This window comes from Esox lucius, chromosome 20, assembly GCF_011004845.1.
Source record: "Esox lucius isolate fEsoLuc1 chromosome 20, fEsoLuc1.pri, whole genome shotgun sequence".
Lineage (NCBI taxonomy): Eukaryota > Metazoa > Chordata > Actinopteri > Esociformes > Esocidae > Esox > Esox lucius.
Genome location: NC_047588.1, coordinates 16,706,705 through 16,726,330, shown reverse-complemented (window position 1 = coordinate 16,726,330; position 19,626 = coordinate 16,706,705). Strand labels below are relative to the sequence as shown.

The window sequence follows — 19,626 nt, the reverse complement described above, 5'->3', positions numbered from 1 at the left end:
TGTTGTCTTTTTCTATTGAATATCGGTTTTTCTTTACATTTTACAGTGTCCCAAATTTTTGGAAAACAGGGTTGTACTTAAATATTTAGGACATTTTACAGTCAAATGCTATTAATGGATCCATACATTATCTTGGCTGCTGCCGTTTAAAGTTTCCACTTACAATGATATTGAGTTCCAAGTGGAAGTTAAATTTTTGTTGGAATGTCTGATAATATAAATAAATAATTAAATACTAAAGTAGGTAGAAAGATTGGCCATGATGCAGACAACCAAAAACACAAGGTGACCAGATTTCTGAAGGGAAAACCGAAGGATTTCTTTCTCTGCTAGCCTTTAAGGAGTCAATATGTACTAATTTTATTTTAATGAAAGCTCAAGAGCCTGTGTTTTTGCTGCAAAAATAATGTTAAACAATGCAATAGCTCCTGGCCACGTGTATGGTTGGCTGTGGAAGAATCTGCAAAGCAGGCAATTTATGTACAGGGAAGCACAATATTTTTAAAAGCTATTCTGATTAAAATATTAGAAACATTTCACTTCAGAGTTACTTTTTGCTTTCTGAGGGCTAACCAAGGATTATGGATAGGTCAACTCATGGTGAGACAGGCTACCAACAATGTTTGGTTTGGCAGTGGCACACTATTTGGCATTACGCATCCCAAAAAAGTATAATGCAAAAAATGATGTCCCTCTGCCAAATAACGTCATCCACCATGCATTACAACGGGGTTGTCTTTGGATTGACAGGCCCAGAGAGAATATTCAAAATGCTGTAATGACAATAAAAACATGAGATTGCCTCAGTTTGAAAAGTTTGTTTCCTGAAAATACAGAATTACACTTCATGCCCTTGCCCGTTGGCCCAACTAAATGCATAGGTGACATAACACATCATTGAACTAACTTTACCTCAATGTTTTATACAATGTACCAAAACATGACTCACTGACACAGACCTAAAAATGTAGTCTTCATTAGATTGTTCCACTCCAAATCAGAGAAATACAGCCATATAATCAGTAGTCCACTCACAGCATCTCACATGGGCTTCACCTCTTCCTCTCCTTTGACTGCATCACGTTCTCCGCCTCTAACTAAACGTTCACCCTCTTCTCATCATTGTATAGGTTAAAGAGAGCTCCTCCTGACACGGTCCTAACAGTAGGAGGTTCACTCGTCAGAATCTGAGTCGTCCAGCTCAAAGGCTCCTCTGGCCAGTGGACTGTCCCCTTGGACACCTGGACCAACTGCACCACTGTTAATATCACTAAGTGGTACGTAGGAGTAGTCCTGACGGCCAGGGGGGTTCGCTCTGGACCCCCGATACGCGGTGAGCAGGTGACCCAACAAGCTGGCAACTAGCAGAGAGGTCAAAAGGCCAGTCAGGATCATCCAGCTCTGCCTGAGGAGAGAAAGCAAACGGAGAGAAGAGGTGAGGAATGGAAGACTGGAAGTCTACGCATTGGAAAAGATGCGGTGTGAAGAGAGCATGAAAAGAGTAAATATAGAATGATGTTGTGTACAGAAATGTTATATTATCATCATGATCAGAAGGGGACAAATTGTCGTAGTGACCCCAAAGGTAGAATTATTAGGGTGAGGAGGAAAAGGGAAGGAGAATTTGAAGTTTGAGAGAAAGATGTGAAGGAGGAATAAAGAAAATCTAATGTTCCCACTCCATCAGAGGTGAAACCACTCCACATCACCGGATGGAAACCATAGTAATGCAAAACAATCCCTCAGTTGTGTGTGGAAGGTAAACTAATAAACGTGCATCGCTCCTGTTGTTTGTGTGACTTAGGAGGTTGTCAGGATGTCCATAAAGCATTGTAAAGGTCTAGAACACTGTTTTGGAGCAGACTCATTTGAAATCTGACTTCAAAACTTACTCAGTGAGATAAGGCCTGGATTTGTGCGCCTCCTCTTTCCATGTCGCAAACATCTGACTGGCCAGACAATGGCCGGCTGTGGAAAGAAAAACAACACAAAGATTTAAAAGGCAATTAAAGGAACCACTGTCCATGTCTACAGTCACATTGCCTCAAATTACTATGAAGCCTGTCATGGTAATAGATCGTTGGTACACTACACAGTTCTATGCTGACAATTGTTCTTAAAGGCTCCAAAATGACTGTTTTTATAATTGTTACAACAAGCTCAATGCTGACCGTAAAAAAATTTAAGAACAAATATTTATATATTTTAATTTTTTTTACAAGCAGCTGTACATTGATCTTTTTGTATTACAAGGTCTACATTGACCTTTATTTGTATTTATTTCTTTACAGGTGTGAAGGTTATTGGCACCCCTAGGAATTCTAGAGAACCAAATGATACAAGTCGCTTCTCAGTCATTAGGCACGCTTAAGTAGTTGTCCTTAACTTCCTGTTCCACTGGGGAATAAATGAGGTGACTCACATTCCAAACTACCTTAGTCATCAATCAACATAGTTGTTGCAATTACAAGCAAATTCAAACTGCCGTCACAGGACTGACAGAGTGTGCGATGCTGATACACAGTGGTCAACAAATAAAAATGTGTACTTGCAATCACTTTCAATAGTTCAAATCTCAAACTGAAAAAAACACAAAATAAGAATAACAATGAAATGCCACCATGCAGTCAGTAAAGTAATACAACTGGTGCGTAGGGCACACAATGCATTCAGTACATAGGTCACCAGTCTAAATGTGGCAAATAGAGTACATTGACAATCAGTGGATATACCCATGTGTCTTGGTATAGAGCAGTTTAAATAAAAGCATCTTCACAACTACAGCTTTGAGTGCGTGTGTTACATTGTATTGTAATCAGTTGGAGAAACAACACAGTTCAATGATTAGTAGGCTACATGTTACTACACTAACTGCTGCTATTTTGGTGCTCAGAATGACTACCTGTCTGTCCTGTGTCGGCCTGTTGAACAGGAAGAAGGAAGAAGAACGGTCAAACAGTTTGTGTTGACTTGCCTAGAGCAGGGATTTTCAAAGTCTGATATACTACTATAACTGAAATATCCAGATACTATGAGACTGAAAAACTGAGATCAATAAAATGAACATCTTGCATTCGACAATGAAAAGACTGGAAACATTGCACAATAGGAGAAATATTATTATGGCACTGACTGATCCAAACAGAGTTTTAAGCATTGCATGGGTCATTGTCTGTTGTTTATTGACAACCACTTTGAAAGCCTCTGAATGCATGAATGATCTGATAAAATGAAATTAAAAACATTACTAGATAAATATCCTTGGTTGCTAAATTCATAAATCACCAGCACTGTGCCATTACCCTATGCCTGCCTCCTGATGAATCTTAGTTCATACAAAGTACACTGCTCAAAAAAATGAAGGAAACATGTAGTCACAGTATAACACTAACTCAATTAAACTTCAGGGATATCAGTCTGTCCAGTTAGGCATAGGCAATTGTCACCTGTTTTGGTGCAAATGAAAGTGACAACAGATGCACTGTAGAGACAACAGCAAGACAACCCCCAAAAAGGGAATTGTGTTGCAGGTGGTGGCCACAAATCATTGCGCTCTCCTCATCCTTCCTAACTGATTCTTCTCTAACTCTGCATTTTGCTAACATACTTGTCACGGCTGTGCCAGCATGGCACAGTCTCAAGAGCATGGAGGAGATACCAGGAGACGGGCCAATACTCAAAAAGAGCTGGGCAGGGCAGTAGAAGGGCATCAACCCAGCAGCAGGACCGCTCTCTGCTCCTTTGTGCGAGGAGGAACAAGAGGACCAAACTGTCAGAAACAGACTCCATGAGGGTGGCATGAGGGACCGACGTACTCTAGTGGGACCTGTGCTCAAAACCCAGCACCGTGCAGCTTGATTGGCATTCACCAGAGAACACCTGAATTGGCAGGTCCGCAATTGGCGCCCCATTCTCTTCACAGATTAGAGGTTCACACTGAGCACGTGATAGTCGTTAAAGACTCTGGAGATGCCATGGTGAATGTTATGCCGCCTGCCACATCATCCAGACTGGTTTGGCAGTGGGTCAGTGATGGTCTGGGGAGGCAGATCCTTGGAAGGTCGCACAGGCCTCCACACGCTAGCCAACGGTACCCTGACTGCTGTTAGGTACCCGGATGAAATCCTCAGAACCTCTGGGATGTTATGTATCGGTGCATCCAACGCCACCCAGTAGCGCCACTGACTGTCCAGAAGCTCACTGAAGCCCTGATCCAGGTCTGGGAGGAGATCCCCCAGGACACCATCTGCCATCTCATCAGGAGCATGCCCAGACGTTCTTGGGAGGGCATACAGGCACATGGAGGCCATACACAGTCCTGAGTCACATTATGAGTTGCCGTGATGAAATACACACAAGTTGGAACGGCCTATGATTTAAATTGTTTACTTTGATTTTCAGTTACTTTAGATTTTGAATCCAGCCCTCATATTTCATTCATCAAGACCCAATGTGTGATTTGTGTGTTCCCTTAATTCTTTTGAGCAGTTTATATTGAAGCTTTACATAATAATGTGCTAGGCTTTAAATATGTGTTTTGTTCATCAGTCCTGCTAATAAGAAAATTACACAGCCCCGCACTATTCATTATTAGTGAACAGCTTGTCTTGGGCTTTACAGTTTTATTTATGAAGCTCCCCCAAGGGGAGGCACAGCTCACACTTTGAAAATCCTTGTATATCATCATTGAAGCATATTGGGGAAGCAAACGTTCCTTTTCACCCATTAAACAAAGCCTCACACATAACAACAGAGCGGTCATTGCCATTAGACTGACATTTCATTCATTTATTTTTGCCTACGTAACTCAGAATCCTTTCTCCTGAATCATCACTGGTTTTCCAGAGTATCTACTATATACCTTATGGTTGCACACAGGCCTTGGTTAAGGAATAATTGCATGTCGCATCAAACCCTGTATTTTAAACCGTGACTTTGTATTTGCTTGGTCTATGCAGTTGGTCATAGGTCTTCAACCCTCTCTTGGGGACCCCCCAGCCATCTCACAGTTTTGTTTTTGCCCTGGAATAGCTCACCTCATTCAACAGGTAAGAGCTTGTTAATTAGTTAATAAGTTGATTCAGGTGCGCTAGCACTGGGATACAGTGCTATGAAAAAGTTTAGGCACCCCCTCTGAGGCTGAATAATATTTTTCTGTCGTCACAGAAAATTATCACAGTGGCATGCCATTCATTTTCTAATAAAAGCTGAGTACTGGGGTATTTTCCAGACAAAGATTTTTAGGGCAGCAATATTAAGTTGTATGAAATTAAATCAGATGTGAAAAATAGGCTATGCAAAAATGTGCTGATTTGAATTCCTGCAACTATTTAGCACTGATTAATTGGAACACACAATTGGTTTGGTGAGCTCATTAAGCCTTGAACTTCATAGACAAGTGCATCCAATCATGAGAAAAGGTATTTAAGGTGGCCAATTGCAAGTTTTTGTTCTCTTTGACTCTCCTCTGAAGAGTGGCAACATGGGGACCTCAAAACAACTCTCAGATTACCTGAAAACAAAGACTGTTCAACATTATGGTTTAGGGGAAGGCTACAAAAAGCTATTGCAGAGATGTAAGCTGTCAGTGTCCACAGTGAGGAACATAGTGAGGAAATGGACCACAGGCACAGTTCTTGTTAAGGCCAGAAGTGGCAGGCCAAGTAAAATATCGGAGAGGCAAAGGCGAACGGCAAACGGTCAAAAACAGCCCACAGACCACCTCCAAAGACCTACAACATAATATTACTGCAGATGGTGTCACAGTGCATCGTTCAACAATTCAGCGCACTTTGCACAATAAGAAGCTGAACGGGAGAGTGATGCGGAAGAAACCTTTTCTGCACACACACCACAAACAGAGTCGCTTGAGGCATGCAAACGCACATTTGGACAAGCCAGCTTCATTTTGGAATAAGGTGCTGTGGACTGATGAAACAAAGATTGAGTTATTTGGTCATAACAATGGGCGTTACGCATGGTGGCAAAAGAACACAGCGTTCCAAGAAAAACACTTGCTACCCACAGTCAAATTTGGTGGAGGTTCCATCATGCTGTGGGGCTAGCCAGTGCCGGTACTGGGAATCTTGCTAAGGTTAAGGGTCACATGGATCCCACTCAATATCAGCAGATTCTTGAGAATAATGTTGAAGAATCAGTCACAAAGTTGAAGTTACGCCAGGGCTGGATATTTCAACAAGACAACAACCTAAAACACTGCTCAAAATCTACCCAGGCATTTATGCAGAAGAACCAGTACCATGTTCTGGAATGGCCACCCCAGTCCCCAGACCTGAATATCATTGAGAATCTGTGGGATGATTTGAAGCGGGCGGTCCATGCTCGGCAACCATCAAACCTAACTGAACTTGAGATGTTTTGTAAGGAGGAATGGTCCGAAACACCTTCATCCAGAATCCAGACACTCATTAGAGGCTATAGGAAGCATCTAGACGCTGTTATTTTTGCAAAAGGAGGCTCTACTAAATATTGTTGTGATTTTTCTGTTAGGTTCCCCAAATGTATGCACCTGCCTAATTTCGTTTTGATGCATATTGCACATTTTCTGTAAATTGAATAAACCTAATTTCACTACTGAAATATTACTGTATCCATCAGTTATTTGATAGATCAAAATGACATTGGTGATCCAAACACCCAATTCTTTATAAATGACAATTGTCAGGGGTGCCCAAACTTTTTCATACTACTGTACATCTAATAGATGGAATGGCTGGGGGGTACCCAGGAGAGGGCTGAAGACCTATGCGGTAGGTAATAAACCCACAAACATGTATTCAAAACCCACTTCAAACTGTGTCCGGCCTGTATGCTAGAGTTACTCAATAAATTAGAAGCAATTTACCACACTTCAGTAAGGGGTCACCCATCTCCCTTTCAACACCAATCACTGTGGCCTTTACTGGCGCTCGCTATGTACATAACACCAGACTAAGTCCCACTTAGGCAAATCCCCTAAATAATAATCCAAATAAGTTAAATAACAAGCTCTCTGGTAAATATCTCACAATGGTAACACCTAAAGACCAAATTAACTCTAATTTCATCTCCACCAATGACTGGAAGGATTTCTAAGACCTTTAAACCTGACACTTATTAACCCACACTACTTCAAAGATGAATTAAACAAGCTGCTATCTGATTAAGGAACCTGTTGAATCATCAGACTTCTCTGTAAGTGTTGATTATTTTACTTTCGTACCCATGTATATAGTGATTATTTGAAGCAATGTTTTTATATTATTTCTGCTTTCCTGCCCCGTTTCTGCTTTCCTGCCTTTGCCCAGATGTAATTGAATTAGTTAATAGATTTACCAGGTTTAATAAAGGCCTGTCACATATCAGAGATAAGGACAGTTTATGAACCCAGCCCTGCCCCATATACAGTCACAACCAGGAGCCAAGAAGGGGAAGACCGAGCACAGACATAATGACACGGAGTCAGACGATACAGGGAGGAAAACGAGTCTGGGTGTGGTGTGGCCGTTAAGATCTTCCCAGAGATAAACCTAGCAGATTAGCACCTCCTATCTGGGAGAAAACCCACACAGGCTCAGAATAAAGAGCTCCACATGAAGTACACTAGTATGATACGGCAGGCAAGGGTCATTTAGACATCCATGAGAACAAGGACAGACTGTTGTACAGAACCAGTCAGTGCGTTAGGAGTTGTGATGTATGACCAGGTGGTGGGGGGGAGGGATGGTCCCTTACCTCTGTGGATGGTAGCATTCCTCTCTCCCTGGAACACGGCGTGACAGCTTCCCGTGACTGGGTCACATGGACACATGTCCTGGCAATTGCACAAATGCCCACAGTCCAGCCCGTAGAAACCCAGAGGACACTCTGAGGGGGGACACAGGAAGTGATGTAGGAGAGGTGGAGGAAACAGGGTGAGAGGTCACTGGTATATACAATAAAGATCCTTTGTCCACCAGCTTGCCACATCAGGGTAAGTAGCAATGTTTGGGTTTCTTAGACAATTTGATATTAAACTAATGCTATACCTTTAATCAGGTCAACACTGCACTCAGTTCATCTTCATTGGCTTATGATCACAATCATTATCAGAATCAAAGTAAGCATGTGCTGATTAAAACAGGTTTCTAATGATTTGGACATTCAGAGAATGTGACTGGAGAATGTGCCAGCCCCAGCCAAATAATGCTCAAGGGAGTTGGCAAACTAAGCATGCATCTAATATACAGTCCTCACACAAACCTACTCAGAATTGAATAGGCTTCCAAAAATAACAGAGGTTTATTTAGATATTCTGCATCAATCAAAGTCTCCTCAGGTGGCATGATGTTTGTGGTGTAAACAGGATTATAATGGAAATGGTTGTTCTATAAGAAAAGTAAACATCTAAAATCAAATGATTACCATGACCTGACTTTTTCAATAAATTATATTATTGTGTGCATGTGCTCACTGTTCCACATGCAAGAGAGCCCAAAATGCATGGCAACTACAGCCCTGTTGGACATGAAGAGGCTCTGACAGAAAATAAAACATCATCAAAGACTTCGTTCCATCTCCAGAGCAACAGGTATTCAGACAGGGATTAGGGCATTACGGCCAAGGAAGTGATGTAACTGAGGCTTAGAATATTGGGCTACTGTGTAACAGCTGTTCACAGAGACATTTGGCAGGACTCCTTCGGTGGAAATATTCCAGTGGAAGCCCCGGGAAAGTTTGATCACCATTATCCCTCGGAGACTTGAAACATTTAAGGGAATGCCAGGGAGGACTTTGCCTTGGGTTGTTGTTTTAAAGGCACTACAATCAATCAGGGTCACAAACTCCTACCAGACTGCTAACACAACCCAAATACACATACATATGTAGAAACACACTTTGTTCACAGGAATCGCCATGGAAACCACTGAGGCAGGTGCAGCTTCCGTGGACAGGATCACACACGCCCCCGTTACTGCAGGCACATGTCTGGTTACAGCTGTCACCGTAGAAACCCAAAGCACACACTGTGTCAAAGAGAGGTAACAAAAGTTTGGTCAGGAATGTTTAAGAAGAGTTTGAAGTGTTACATTAATTAAAAGCTGCCCTGGAATGCCCTCCTGAATACCAGCCAATGATCAAAAGATAACATTTGCATAGGGGTGGGTCCATATTTTACACCAGGAAGTTGTGTAACTAAATGGCATGAGACAGGGAGGATTATTACCTTGACTGCAGTTCTCCCCTCTCCATCCAGCATCACAGACACAGTCACCTGTATCAGACAACATGGCAGCAGGACATCATGGAGGGAGGGAGGAACAGGCAGCAGGACATCGTGGAGGGAGGGAGGAACAGGCAGCAGGACATCATGGAGGGAGGGAGGAACAGGCAGCAGGACATCGTGGAGGGAGGGAGGGAGGAACAGGCAGCAGGACATCGTGGAGGGAGGGAGGGAGGAACAGGCAGCAGGACATCGTGGAGGGAGGGAGGGAGGAACAGGCAGCAGGACATCATGGAGGGAGGGAGGGAGGAACAGGCAGCAGGACATCATGGAGGGAGGGAGGAACAGGCAGCAGGGCATCATGGAGGGAGGGAGGGAGGAACAGGCAGCAGGACATCATGGAGGGAGGGAGGGAGGAACAGGCAGCAGGACATCGTGGAGGGAGGGAGGGAGGAACAGGCAGCAGGACATCATGGAGGGAGGGAGGAACAGGCAGCAGGACATCATGGAGGGAGGGAGGGAGGAACAGGCAGCAGGACATCATGGAGGGAGGGAGGAACAGGCAGCAGGACATCGTGGAGCGAAGGGAGGAACAGTCAGCAGGACATCGTGGAGGGAGGGAGGAACAGGCAGCAGGACATCATGGAGGGAGGGAGGAACAGGCAGCAGGACATCATGGAGGGAGGGAGGAACAGGCAGCAGGACATCATGGAGCGAAGGGAGGAACAGTCAGCAGGACATCATGGTGGGAGGGAACAGGTGGAAAAAGCGTCAGTTGTTTCATTGTAACTTCCATTCAGAGGATTCAGAACATTTGTAGATATCTACTATACTACTACTCCAGGGGTTAGTTCACGGAAAAATCCAAAGATCTAAAGACAGGTTTAAGGATTCTCACCATGTGGAGAATCACAACATCAATGTGACCAAACCAATGTTACAAAAAGAAGCATTTAAGTTGTGTTCAAGGCAAATTTCATTTTCTGCATTTCCTCGTCTGTGTGAATGTACCAGCCCTGACCAGACCACACTCACCCTGTGAACAGACACCGTGGGCTCCACAGCTGGCCGGGTGGCAGAGCGCGGTGCCACAGCCCGTGCCACTCCAGCCCTTCTGGCATTGGCAGATCCCGTCCTGGCAGATCCCATGCCCAGAGCAGTCCTCAGGCTGGCACAGGGGCTGGTGGACACACAGGATGGTGGAGACCCGTCGGGGGCAGCGCCACATGTTGTCAACCACACTGGAGGAGCGGGGGAATTAAGGTTGGCCAACGGGGAGAAGGGTGTGTGGACAATTGGAGCGATACAACTGAAGGAGTACCATACATCAAAGATTGGCAAGCAGGTTTGTCAGAGGTCAATTTCCCCCCCCCCCTAATATTCTGCGGGCAAGAATATAAATCATACTGCAATGAACAGGCATTGCCTGTTAGTGGGGATTGTATTATATTCTAGATTTTAAACAATCTATTTATAATCAAAAGCGCCACATTCTTTAATGAGAACCCAGAGCTACAGTGACTACTATTAATACATTTTACAATGTGCTTAGGCTAATCTTCAGTCATACACATTTGTAGTGTTTCCCTATAAAAGCTTAATAACTACAAGTTCTATCCACCTGTGGAGGGCAGTGCCCAGAGTATGTGAACGTAGCAGAGCAGTGGAAAATCCCACTCGCCTACTGAACCATTCTTGTCTTGTCGGCACTTACTGTTCTTTATCTTCTGCAAAAAATAGCACTGTTCTCACAGGAACAACAAATTATTATTTCTGTAGTAATATAGGATTAATGGGGATGTAGCACTTCTATACATTCATTAGTGGAAAAAATTCTCAAAACCATAAGCATGCTAGCAAGAGAAACTTTCCCCCCCAGTAGTATCAAAGGGAAGGTGGACTAGTAAAAGAGGTTTTTGTGGGGTAAACACTTTTTCTGGACATTACATTTTGGGAGGGCAAATAAAATGTAATGTGGGACACCTGTTGCCGACCCTTGCCATAGGTATTACTTAAAGAATAAAACATCTGACTTGCTTACCAGTGGTCAGACGGGTAGCTGGCCAATGAGCCGTTCACCACGTAGGTGGAGGAACCACCCCCATCCAGGTTGATGGCATTGATGACCCCTTGATCTTTCAGAAAATGTGCCACTTCCCAAAGAGTCATGCTAGAAAGAGAACAGCTGTTGTTACTGCTGCCGCTGCTACTACACCAAAACCATATGGCCTGATCAGAAAACAGAACTAAGTCAATGGGATTTCAATTTCTATGGAAGATGTTCTCCCAAAACTCCCAGGACAGAGAAGATCTTTGATTGGTCAGAGCATGAAATACCCTCCCATACACTGGAACAGAGGTGGCAGAACAGAGTGCTTGGGTTGGATAGTAGGTCTGAGCCTGAAGGCAGTTCAACTTGCTCTTCTGGAGGCAACCACCCTAGGCTTTCAGTGGATGCTATGACAAAGGAGAGGACAAGCCTTCCCCTTAATCTTGACAGGGTTAGGGTGGTGGGCAGAAATGCATGCTACCACCTGGGTGTCAGGGGGGTAGCTGAATGTCATCCTCATAGTAAAGATAGAACAGACCCTGGAGGATGACGGGGCCAAGTGAGGGCATGCATCAGCAAGTGGAGAGGGCCTTGAAGCCCTGGGAGACACCAGGAGTGGGAACCAGCAGGCCAGGGCAAAAAGCATAAGTTACAGAGGAGAGGCGTCTCAGTTGAGTGACCCGTCTTGAAGCCTGTCTGGTTGGGACGGAGGAGAAAGTTGAGAGAGATAACAGGAGAGTCAGTCAGGGAAAGAAATCTGATCAGTAGTTCTTTATGCCAGAGAGCTCAAGTGTTGGTTTCTTGAGAAAGGGAGTGAATGGCAATCTTGAAACAGTTAATCATCAAGGGTGAAGAGGGGTTTGTGGTCAAGAGGACAAGGTATCGGTACTTGCAGGATTTGGTGTTCTGTGTGTTAGGGACCAACAGACTGAGAAAATGAACAGCCAAGGCAGAATCCCAGAGGTTACATTTGCCCAGTAAAAAGGCAGAATCCCAGAGGTTAAATTAGCCCAGTTCAAAGGCAGAATCCCAGAGGCTAAAGTCGTCCAGTATCATTGACAGAGAAATGTGCCTATCAAGGGGTCAAGCTCTGAGAAAGTCTTCAAGGGCAACTGGTTGACCAGCGATGACAGCAAAGTTATGTTTGAATGGACAACTGACATTGACAGCACTCGATTCAAAAGGGAAGAGAGAACATTTCCACTTATGTGTAATGAATTGCCCCTGCGCCACCACCATGACCAGAGGCTCTTGGACTATGGGCCAATGAAGAGCAGCTGTAGTCGCAGTGTTATTTGGGGAATTCATGTCTCCGTCCATGTTAACAAGAAAAGCCATTAAAGGTCAGCCTAGGTGGAGATGAACTGTGATTTGTGACAGCAGATTCACAACAACCCACCTCCCCACACCCACCTCCTTACCCTCTATGTTTAGTCTGTCCGTTTATGTGGAACAGGATCAGTTTGCCCTCCTTATCGTGACCAACCGCTGTCCGAGCTGACACCACATCCACAAATTGGAGGAACGTCCCTGTTAAATGAATAGGGTAGTGTCTTGAGAATATTAATATTTGTCTTCAGTATATTTGTATTGTTTTTATGTACTCATTTAGATCATTTTTGTAGAGCCAATACAATTTGGTTGATCCATAAGCAGTTCAATTCAGTTGCAGTGGTCTCTTAATTTTAATCCTTCTGTTCCTCACTCAAAACCTTCCTTTTAGACTTTTTTTGGAAAGGAAAGAAAAAGGTGCAGCGGTCTTTTAATTTTTTCAAGTATTCTAAGCCCTTGTGATGAAAAGGAACCTGACGGACATCTGCTTTTGCATTCAGCTCATGCAGCACAAAATAAGCCACCAAGCAGTTGTCCTTTATTCAGACAGATGTTTTTTATTTAATTGTGCCTTTGGCAAACCGTGACAAGATGGAATACCCCATGTTCTTTTAATTTGGAGTGCAATATTAGTAGGGGGATATAGCAGCGCATTTCAGGACAGACGCCTGCAATGCTTATTAGGATTCTGCATCTGCATGAAAAGGAAGGGTTGGAGCTCTTAAAATCTTGAGAAGCAACATTTGTACAAGAAAAATTCATGAAGTTCAGCCAGGCTGGGGATCTCTGATCAGAACTCATGGATAATTGAGACATTTACCTGCCTTCTGTATGCCCAAAATCTTACTCTGTAAAAGTAAATGAAATGAGATATCAACTCTCCTTTGCCAAAAACATACTGCTTAACGCAATGTGCCCAGAGAGCAAAAGAACCACCAGAATAGAAATGTTTATAAGACACCAAGAGCTATTGGAATGGGGTGGAAAATGGAGAGGGTACAGTTGAAAAGAACATGGCAGATGGCCTCAAGTGTGCAGACTGACAGCCAGTCATCAGAGGAAGATTAAAACTAGAAGAGGGAAATCTACATGATGACTACTGAACTCAGAAGGATGGTGAAAGATGTTGGATTCTTTATCTTTCAGCTCATTAGGATTCTTTATCTGGAGTTGCTAGTAAAGGAAAGGTTGATTCTCTTAAAATCATGCAAAAAAACATTTCTACAATGTCTCATGAAGTCAGTCCAGGATTGTGATTTCTCACCATGCCCCATGGAAAATTCTAATATACTGAATTTTAGTAGCAGTTGCATTCAAATTAGTTCTATTACATATCAGGGGCTGAATCCCATCATTGGAAACTGATTAAAAGTAATTCCCTCAAATGCAAATTTTAGCTGCTCTCAAAATAGGATGTTTTCAGAGAAGTGACCAGCTACAATGTGTAGCTGGAAAAGATGTGTCCCCATCTACTTTTTGTGTCTCATTTTAAGCCTGGAGATTATTTGACTTACACTTTGGATTATAAGGTTATTTGTTGGTACTTTAAAAACTAGGGGAGAACAGGGTAACGGAGAAGAATGACATCCTGTAAACAGTTTCTTTGGGCTGACATACAGTTGGCCTAAGGGGCTGTTTCCAAATGGAATTTAACAATTTTCAGAATAACCGGTCAGTTACTCTACTCCCAGTTGTCTGTCAGTACTGCTCAGTGTTAGGCAATAAGATGGATTTCTATTTTTTTAATGGCTGTTATTAGGTAACCTAAGACAGTAAACATTTATTATTTAGTAATTTGCCATCCAGGACAGTGAATCAACACTAGCATTTGAAATCCAGTCTCTGTTACTTCGCAACAGCAAAAATATGCTAAAAGTAGGCTATAGCTGCTATACTGAATCTTTTTTCGTTCTTTCTCTAGGCCTCTTTTATTGAGCAAAGCAGCGGGTCAAGGACTCTGGTTTTTAAGACTTAACATAGGGGTTAGAGCTTACTTGACTTACTGTATATAGCAAGCTTTATTAGAAAGCAGTAATCAGAAGAATTTGAGGGTCAATTTAAAATTCAGAAACTACATGGAGTAACTATAGGAAACAGAGCCTCAAGACAATTACAATGAGACATTGCCCTTAACTCTAGGAGCATGTTACACAGTCAAGCTAAGTTCTGAACTGCTTTTCTACTTTCTAATTACACTGGTTTGGGGTTTAGTAAACTAATGCTACATTTGCACTTATGTGGACTTTTACCTAACTATGATAAATAAAATCCCATATTAACTACACAGAGATCTATCACTTTGAATATGCATGGCTATACTGTAACAGGGAACCATCCTCAGTATCTACCTGTCTCCTGTGTACTGTTACACTCTGCCTTCATGCTCTCGTTGATGTAGACCTGGCCATTTCGAAGCAGCCACACAACCCCACTGACCAACTGCACAAAGGGGTTGGCCTCATCCAGTACGTCCTCCTCAGAAAGATAACTACGCACAGAACCAAGGGGGGACACAGGGAGGTCAAGATACACAGAGGGAGAGAGCGAAAGATACAGAGGGGGAGAGAGCGAGATGCAGAGGGGGAGCGAGATACAGAGGGGGAGCGAGATACAGAGGGGGAGCGAGATACAGAGGTGGAGCGAGATACAGAGGTGGAGCGAGATACAGAGGGGGAGCGAGATACAGAGGGGGAGCGAGATACAGAGGGGGAGCGAGATACAGAGGGGGAGCGAGATACAGAGGGGGAGCGAGATACAGAGGGGGAGCGAGATACAGAGGGGGAGCGAGATACAGAGGTGGAGCGAGATACAGAGGTGGAGCGAGATACAGAGGGGGAGCGAGATACAGAGGGGGAGCGAGATACAGAGGGGGAGCGAGATACAGAGGGGGAGCGAGATACAGAGGGGGAGAGAGATACAGAGGGGGAGAGAGATACAGAGGGGGAGAGAGATACAGAGAGGGAGAGAGATACAGAGGGGGAGAGAGATACAGAGGGCGAGATAAGTTGTTCAAACATTGTAATTGTACAATTTGGCAATATGTACACATGAGCGTCATGCCAATACAGTTGAACTGAGAGAGATACAAGGATATATAGAGGGAGAGACAGAATAACTCATGTTAAGCCTGAAAATAATCCACAAATCAAGGATACCATAACCTTGGGGATGGCTATACAGAGAAGGTTTTGATAAGCTACATTTGATTCTGGAATTATTACACTTAAAAGGAAGTTTGGAAAGACAGTTTGTGGAAACTTTGCTGCAGCAATACAATTAATAATTGTTATTAATGCAATAGGCCCTAATATAAACAATCTCACTCAAAAACCAAACTTTAAGGCCATATCCCCTAATTTGCTCACACCTTGTGGATGTTGCCTGAATTACAGCAACACCAACTTGCTTAAAACAACTCTCCCCTCAAAGTTCACTCACTATTCTCTTCCACATTAAGTTGACCAAATTATAAAATGTTACTATATTTTTTTCATTATTACTATATTATAAAAAAGCGATTTAGATAGCACAAGATTTCCTACAGTATTTACTTGTTGTTTTCTCACTTGGCAAACAGGAAATGATATATGGATTTTGCACTTCCCCATGTCTGCTGTTGTTCATTTGAGAAGAGATGATTGTGTGTTTTAGTAACATCAGTGGAGAAGGGCGCAGCTTTTCCATTTGACCAACTTAAATTATGCTCTTTTGTATGTACCCAAAATAATTTCTGGTGACTAAATGTTGTGAAACAAACATTCTCCGATATTAAAATGCATCTACAAAATGCCCCTCTAATGAAAACACTATACACAAACCTCTCTGGGATGTGATTGCCAACCTACCAACACTGTCAGTTCACCATGGCTAACAAGGTCTATTGAACCGACCAAAAACTAAGAAATTACAGAACTTGAAATTAATATAAGTGGGGTGCAAAAACCCATGTAAAATAGGGGGCCCTGGTGGGAAAAGGCTGGGAACAACTGATTTGGAATGAGTGATTAATATCTTAAAAATAAGTTTTAAATGCATTTAAGTAATAAAGGCTATTCGAAAAACATCCTTTTTACTGAACTACAAGCCTTTAAATCAGTAATTGTACACTGGTTAAAAAGGAATCAAGCCCAAAGATTACAAACGATAAACAACACAAATAAGAGACATAACAACCAACTCAAACAGAAATACGCAGAGAGACAGCAAGATACGTAACAAGACTTGTCAGCCTGAGGAGATATAAAAAGACAGGCCGCTCTCACCCAAACACCAGGGTCCCGTCCCTCCTGATGCCGAACTGGGCGTTCTGAAGGCCCAGGCTGTTCTTCACCAACACCCCGTTGCTCACTACATTGCCCAAACACTCCCCGTTCCTAGTAGCAAAGAAGCCTCCGTTCTGGGCATAGAGACACTTGCCGGCTCTAGCGGTCTCCTCCACCTCCTCCCTCTTGTTCTTCCCACAACCCCCCGGCCCTCCCGGCTCCAGCACAGACAGCGTCCTCAAGGGGTCATGGACCACAGTCAGGTGACCTGAGAGAGACAGGAAATGTTAGGTCCAGTGTGACCTGTTCGGAGCACGTTATTTGCAATGTCACTAAATCTGCTTTATGTCGCTCTGGACAAAGCTGACTGCGAAATGACCTGAATGTGCTCTGTTTTAGAGGTCATACCCTACGAATCACTTAAAACAGAATATCAATTAAAAGTTTAACACTGTGTCAAGGAAAGTGGTTTAAAAAATTGCATTGGAAACAAATACATATCTCCAGTTTTGATGGAAAGTACGAATTCTGCTTTTTAAGTTGTTTTTGAAAAAAGTACTACATTTCACACACGGACCTGAAACCCATCTCGATGTGCCAGGGATGTCTGAAATGAATACTTTGGACTCAGCCACAGGCACCCCTGTGTGGTGGCTGGCCGGCCAGGTCTGGTGGGTGACGTTGCCATGGACCACGGGTTGGCAGTCTCGGACATGCCGGTTGGAGTGGGAGGGGCCGTGGCCGTACAGGTATGGCGATAGTAGGTCATCGTCCAATGAGGAACTGTGGAGAAAAACACCAGTTGTTTTCACATTTACTAATCAAGTCGAAGAAATGAATAAATGTCAGGCAGATCAAAATACATTCCATTTCTTAAACATGTCCATTCGGAAAATGTCCTATTTTACATAACTTAAATCAATGGGAAACAGTCCTATTTTACATAATTTAAATCAATAGGAAAATGTCCTATTTTACATAAGTAAAATAAATGGGAAACTGTGGTCGATAGTGCACAGTCAAGTACTGTGATGCAGGTTCAGGACTGCAATGTGTAAGAAAAACAGAAGAGCAACTCATTCCCAGGTGACTGAGAATGTCAATGCAGGATGTGATCAGACTGTCAGCAAGAACAGTTGAGAACTACACAGAGATTGATATTTCAGAAAAGTGCCTAAACCCCTCATTACAAAGGTTTTACCTTTCATTTGTCCCCTGCCCGTAAGACAATGAACTACACCACATTGCACACAGAACATGGACGACCACCTGACGGAGTTTATTGTTGTGCTTTATAGAGTAATCCTAGATATTATAGACTACAATAAGTCTCATCAAGCCATTTAAAAATCAGCTGAATTAATTTTAAAGGAAGGGACATTAGCAATGCAAAATCTAAATTGCTTCACAATACATTACATAAACTTTCCATAAAGCAAGAAAAGATCAAAACAAAAGTAGGGGAGCAACCACGTGAGGTAATATGACATAAAAATAGGGTTACGAGAATTAATGGAAAGAAATTGTGAATGGAATGGTTGAGGCAACAAAATGCGATGACCCAATTCCTAATAGAACATGTCTTCGGTTTCTTTAAGATCCCTTAGAAAAGTGTGAACCCAACCAGGCAGTAAATCAGACTCGGGGGTGGGTCATTGCCTGAACTTCCTTGATGCATTTCAAACGTAATTTCCTTCAAAACGCACTAATAACGTTTTCAAAGACTATCATAGCTCTAATTAATAAATTAGTCATTGAATACACCCCCCCCCCCCCCCCCCCCCCATTTATACATGTTGGGGACGCAAACATATGTGGATCTCAAACATATTTTGTCATAGGGTAAAAGTCCCAAAAGGTTTGTGGATTTAACATGAATAAATTTTCTAATATGGCAGCCAGCCAACTCCATTGGTTTTACCTTGAGTCTGTATGATTAATGACCAAACCTATGTAACATTAGCAAGTTTTCCAAAAACACTTTATTTCGTTTTAAAAAATACAAAAGCTTCAATCGAGGTCTAGGTCTATCGAAGAGTTGGGTTTTACTTTGCAGCGATTAGATTTTAGAGATCAGAACTAAGCTTTGCGTAATTAGCTGTCACCAAAATGAATGCGGAAGCTGGATTGGTGGCTAAATACTGTATCTTAAATTTCCAAAACCTTGCAGAAAATAGTCAGGGAATTCCACTGACACGCTATTGTCAAGGAATCCTGACATGCTACCCTAACAAGATTCCCACCCGCTTCCTCCAAACAACCGCACAAACACACCCATGGCATATTTGCCAACTAGATGGCTGGTAACACGTGTGAAGTTAGTTCTGAGTCTGTTAAAGTTTTGCTAGCTAGAAACGACGCGTCTTACCTAATGCTTTTACACTCCAAGAACCAAATATCAAGCCATATCAGAAGGCACGCAAAATAACAATTCACTGATAGTTTTGCCATATGATATGAGCATTAAGATTGAGAGCGTGCACCTGGCTTCCACACTTTCGTTTTAACAGCCATCATCATCCAGCTAGCTAGTGGGCTAATCGGGAAAGCAGTCATATGACATGTGTGACGTGGCCTTGAGCACATGATGTCAGTCTATGCTTTAGACTTGTTCGAGAGCTTAAGAACGACTGTGCAGACTACGGAATGAACTGAAAATATTTTAAAATTGGCTAGCCAATCTGTCAAAATACAAATACATTGTGTGTTTGACTTCGAGCCCCGCGAACAAGGACATTTTGCTTTTCTTATGGCAAACATTCAACATTACTCTGAAAATT

The 19,626-nt window shown here is 42.9% G+C and overlaps 1 protein-coding gene across 1 annotated transcript; it reads right to left on the bottom strand.

The window, feature by feature from the left end:
- Positions 1-803: 803 nt before the first annotated feature.
- Positions 804-19,405, bottom strand: nagpa (N-acetylglucosamine-1-phosphodiester alpha-N-acetylglucosaminidase). The gene is made up of 12 exons (XM_010885267.5): positions 19,215-19,405; positions 17,424-17,629; positions 16,847-17,114; positions 14,933-15,072; positions 12,674-12,782; positions 11,244-11,372; positions 10,238-10,443; positions 9,206-9,253; positions 8,877-9,005; positions 7,735-7,866; positions 1,893-1,968; positions 804-1,405 (listed from the first exon to the last, which is right to left on the bottom strand). Exons 1-12 carry the CDS (start codon positions 19,295-19,297, stop codon positions 1,174-1,176), a joined length of 1,758 nt encoding a protein of 585 aa, XP_010883569.3. The 5' UTR covers positions 19,298-19,405; the 3' UTR covers positions 804-1,173.
- Between the last annotated feature and the right edge of the window lie 221 nt (positions 19,406-19,626).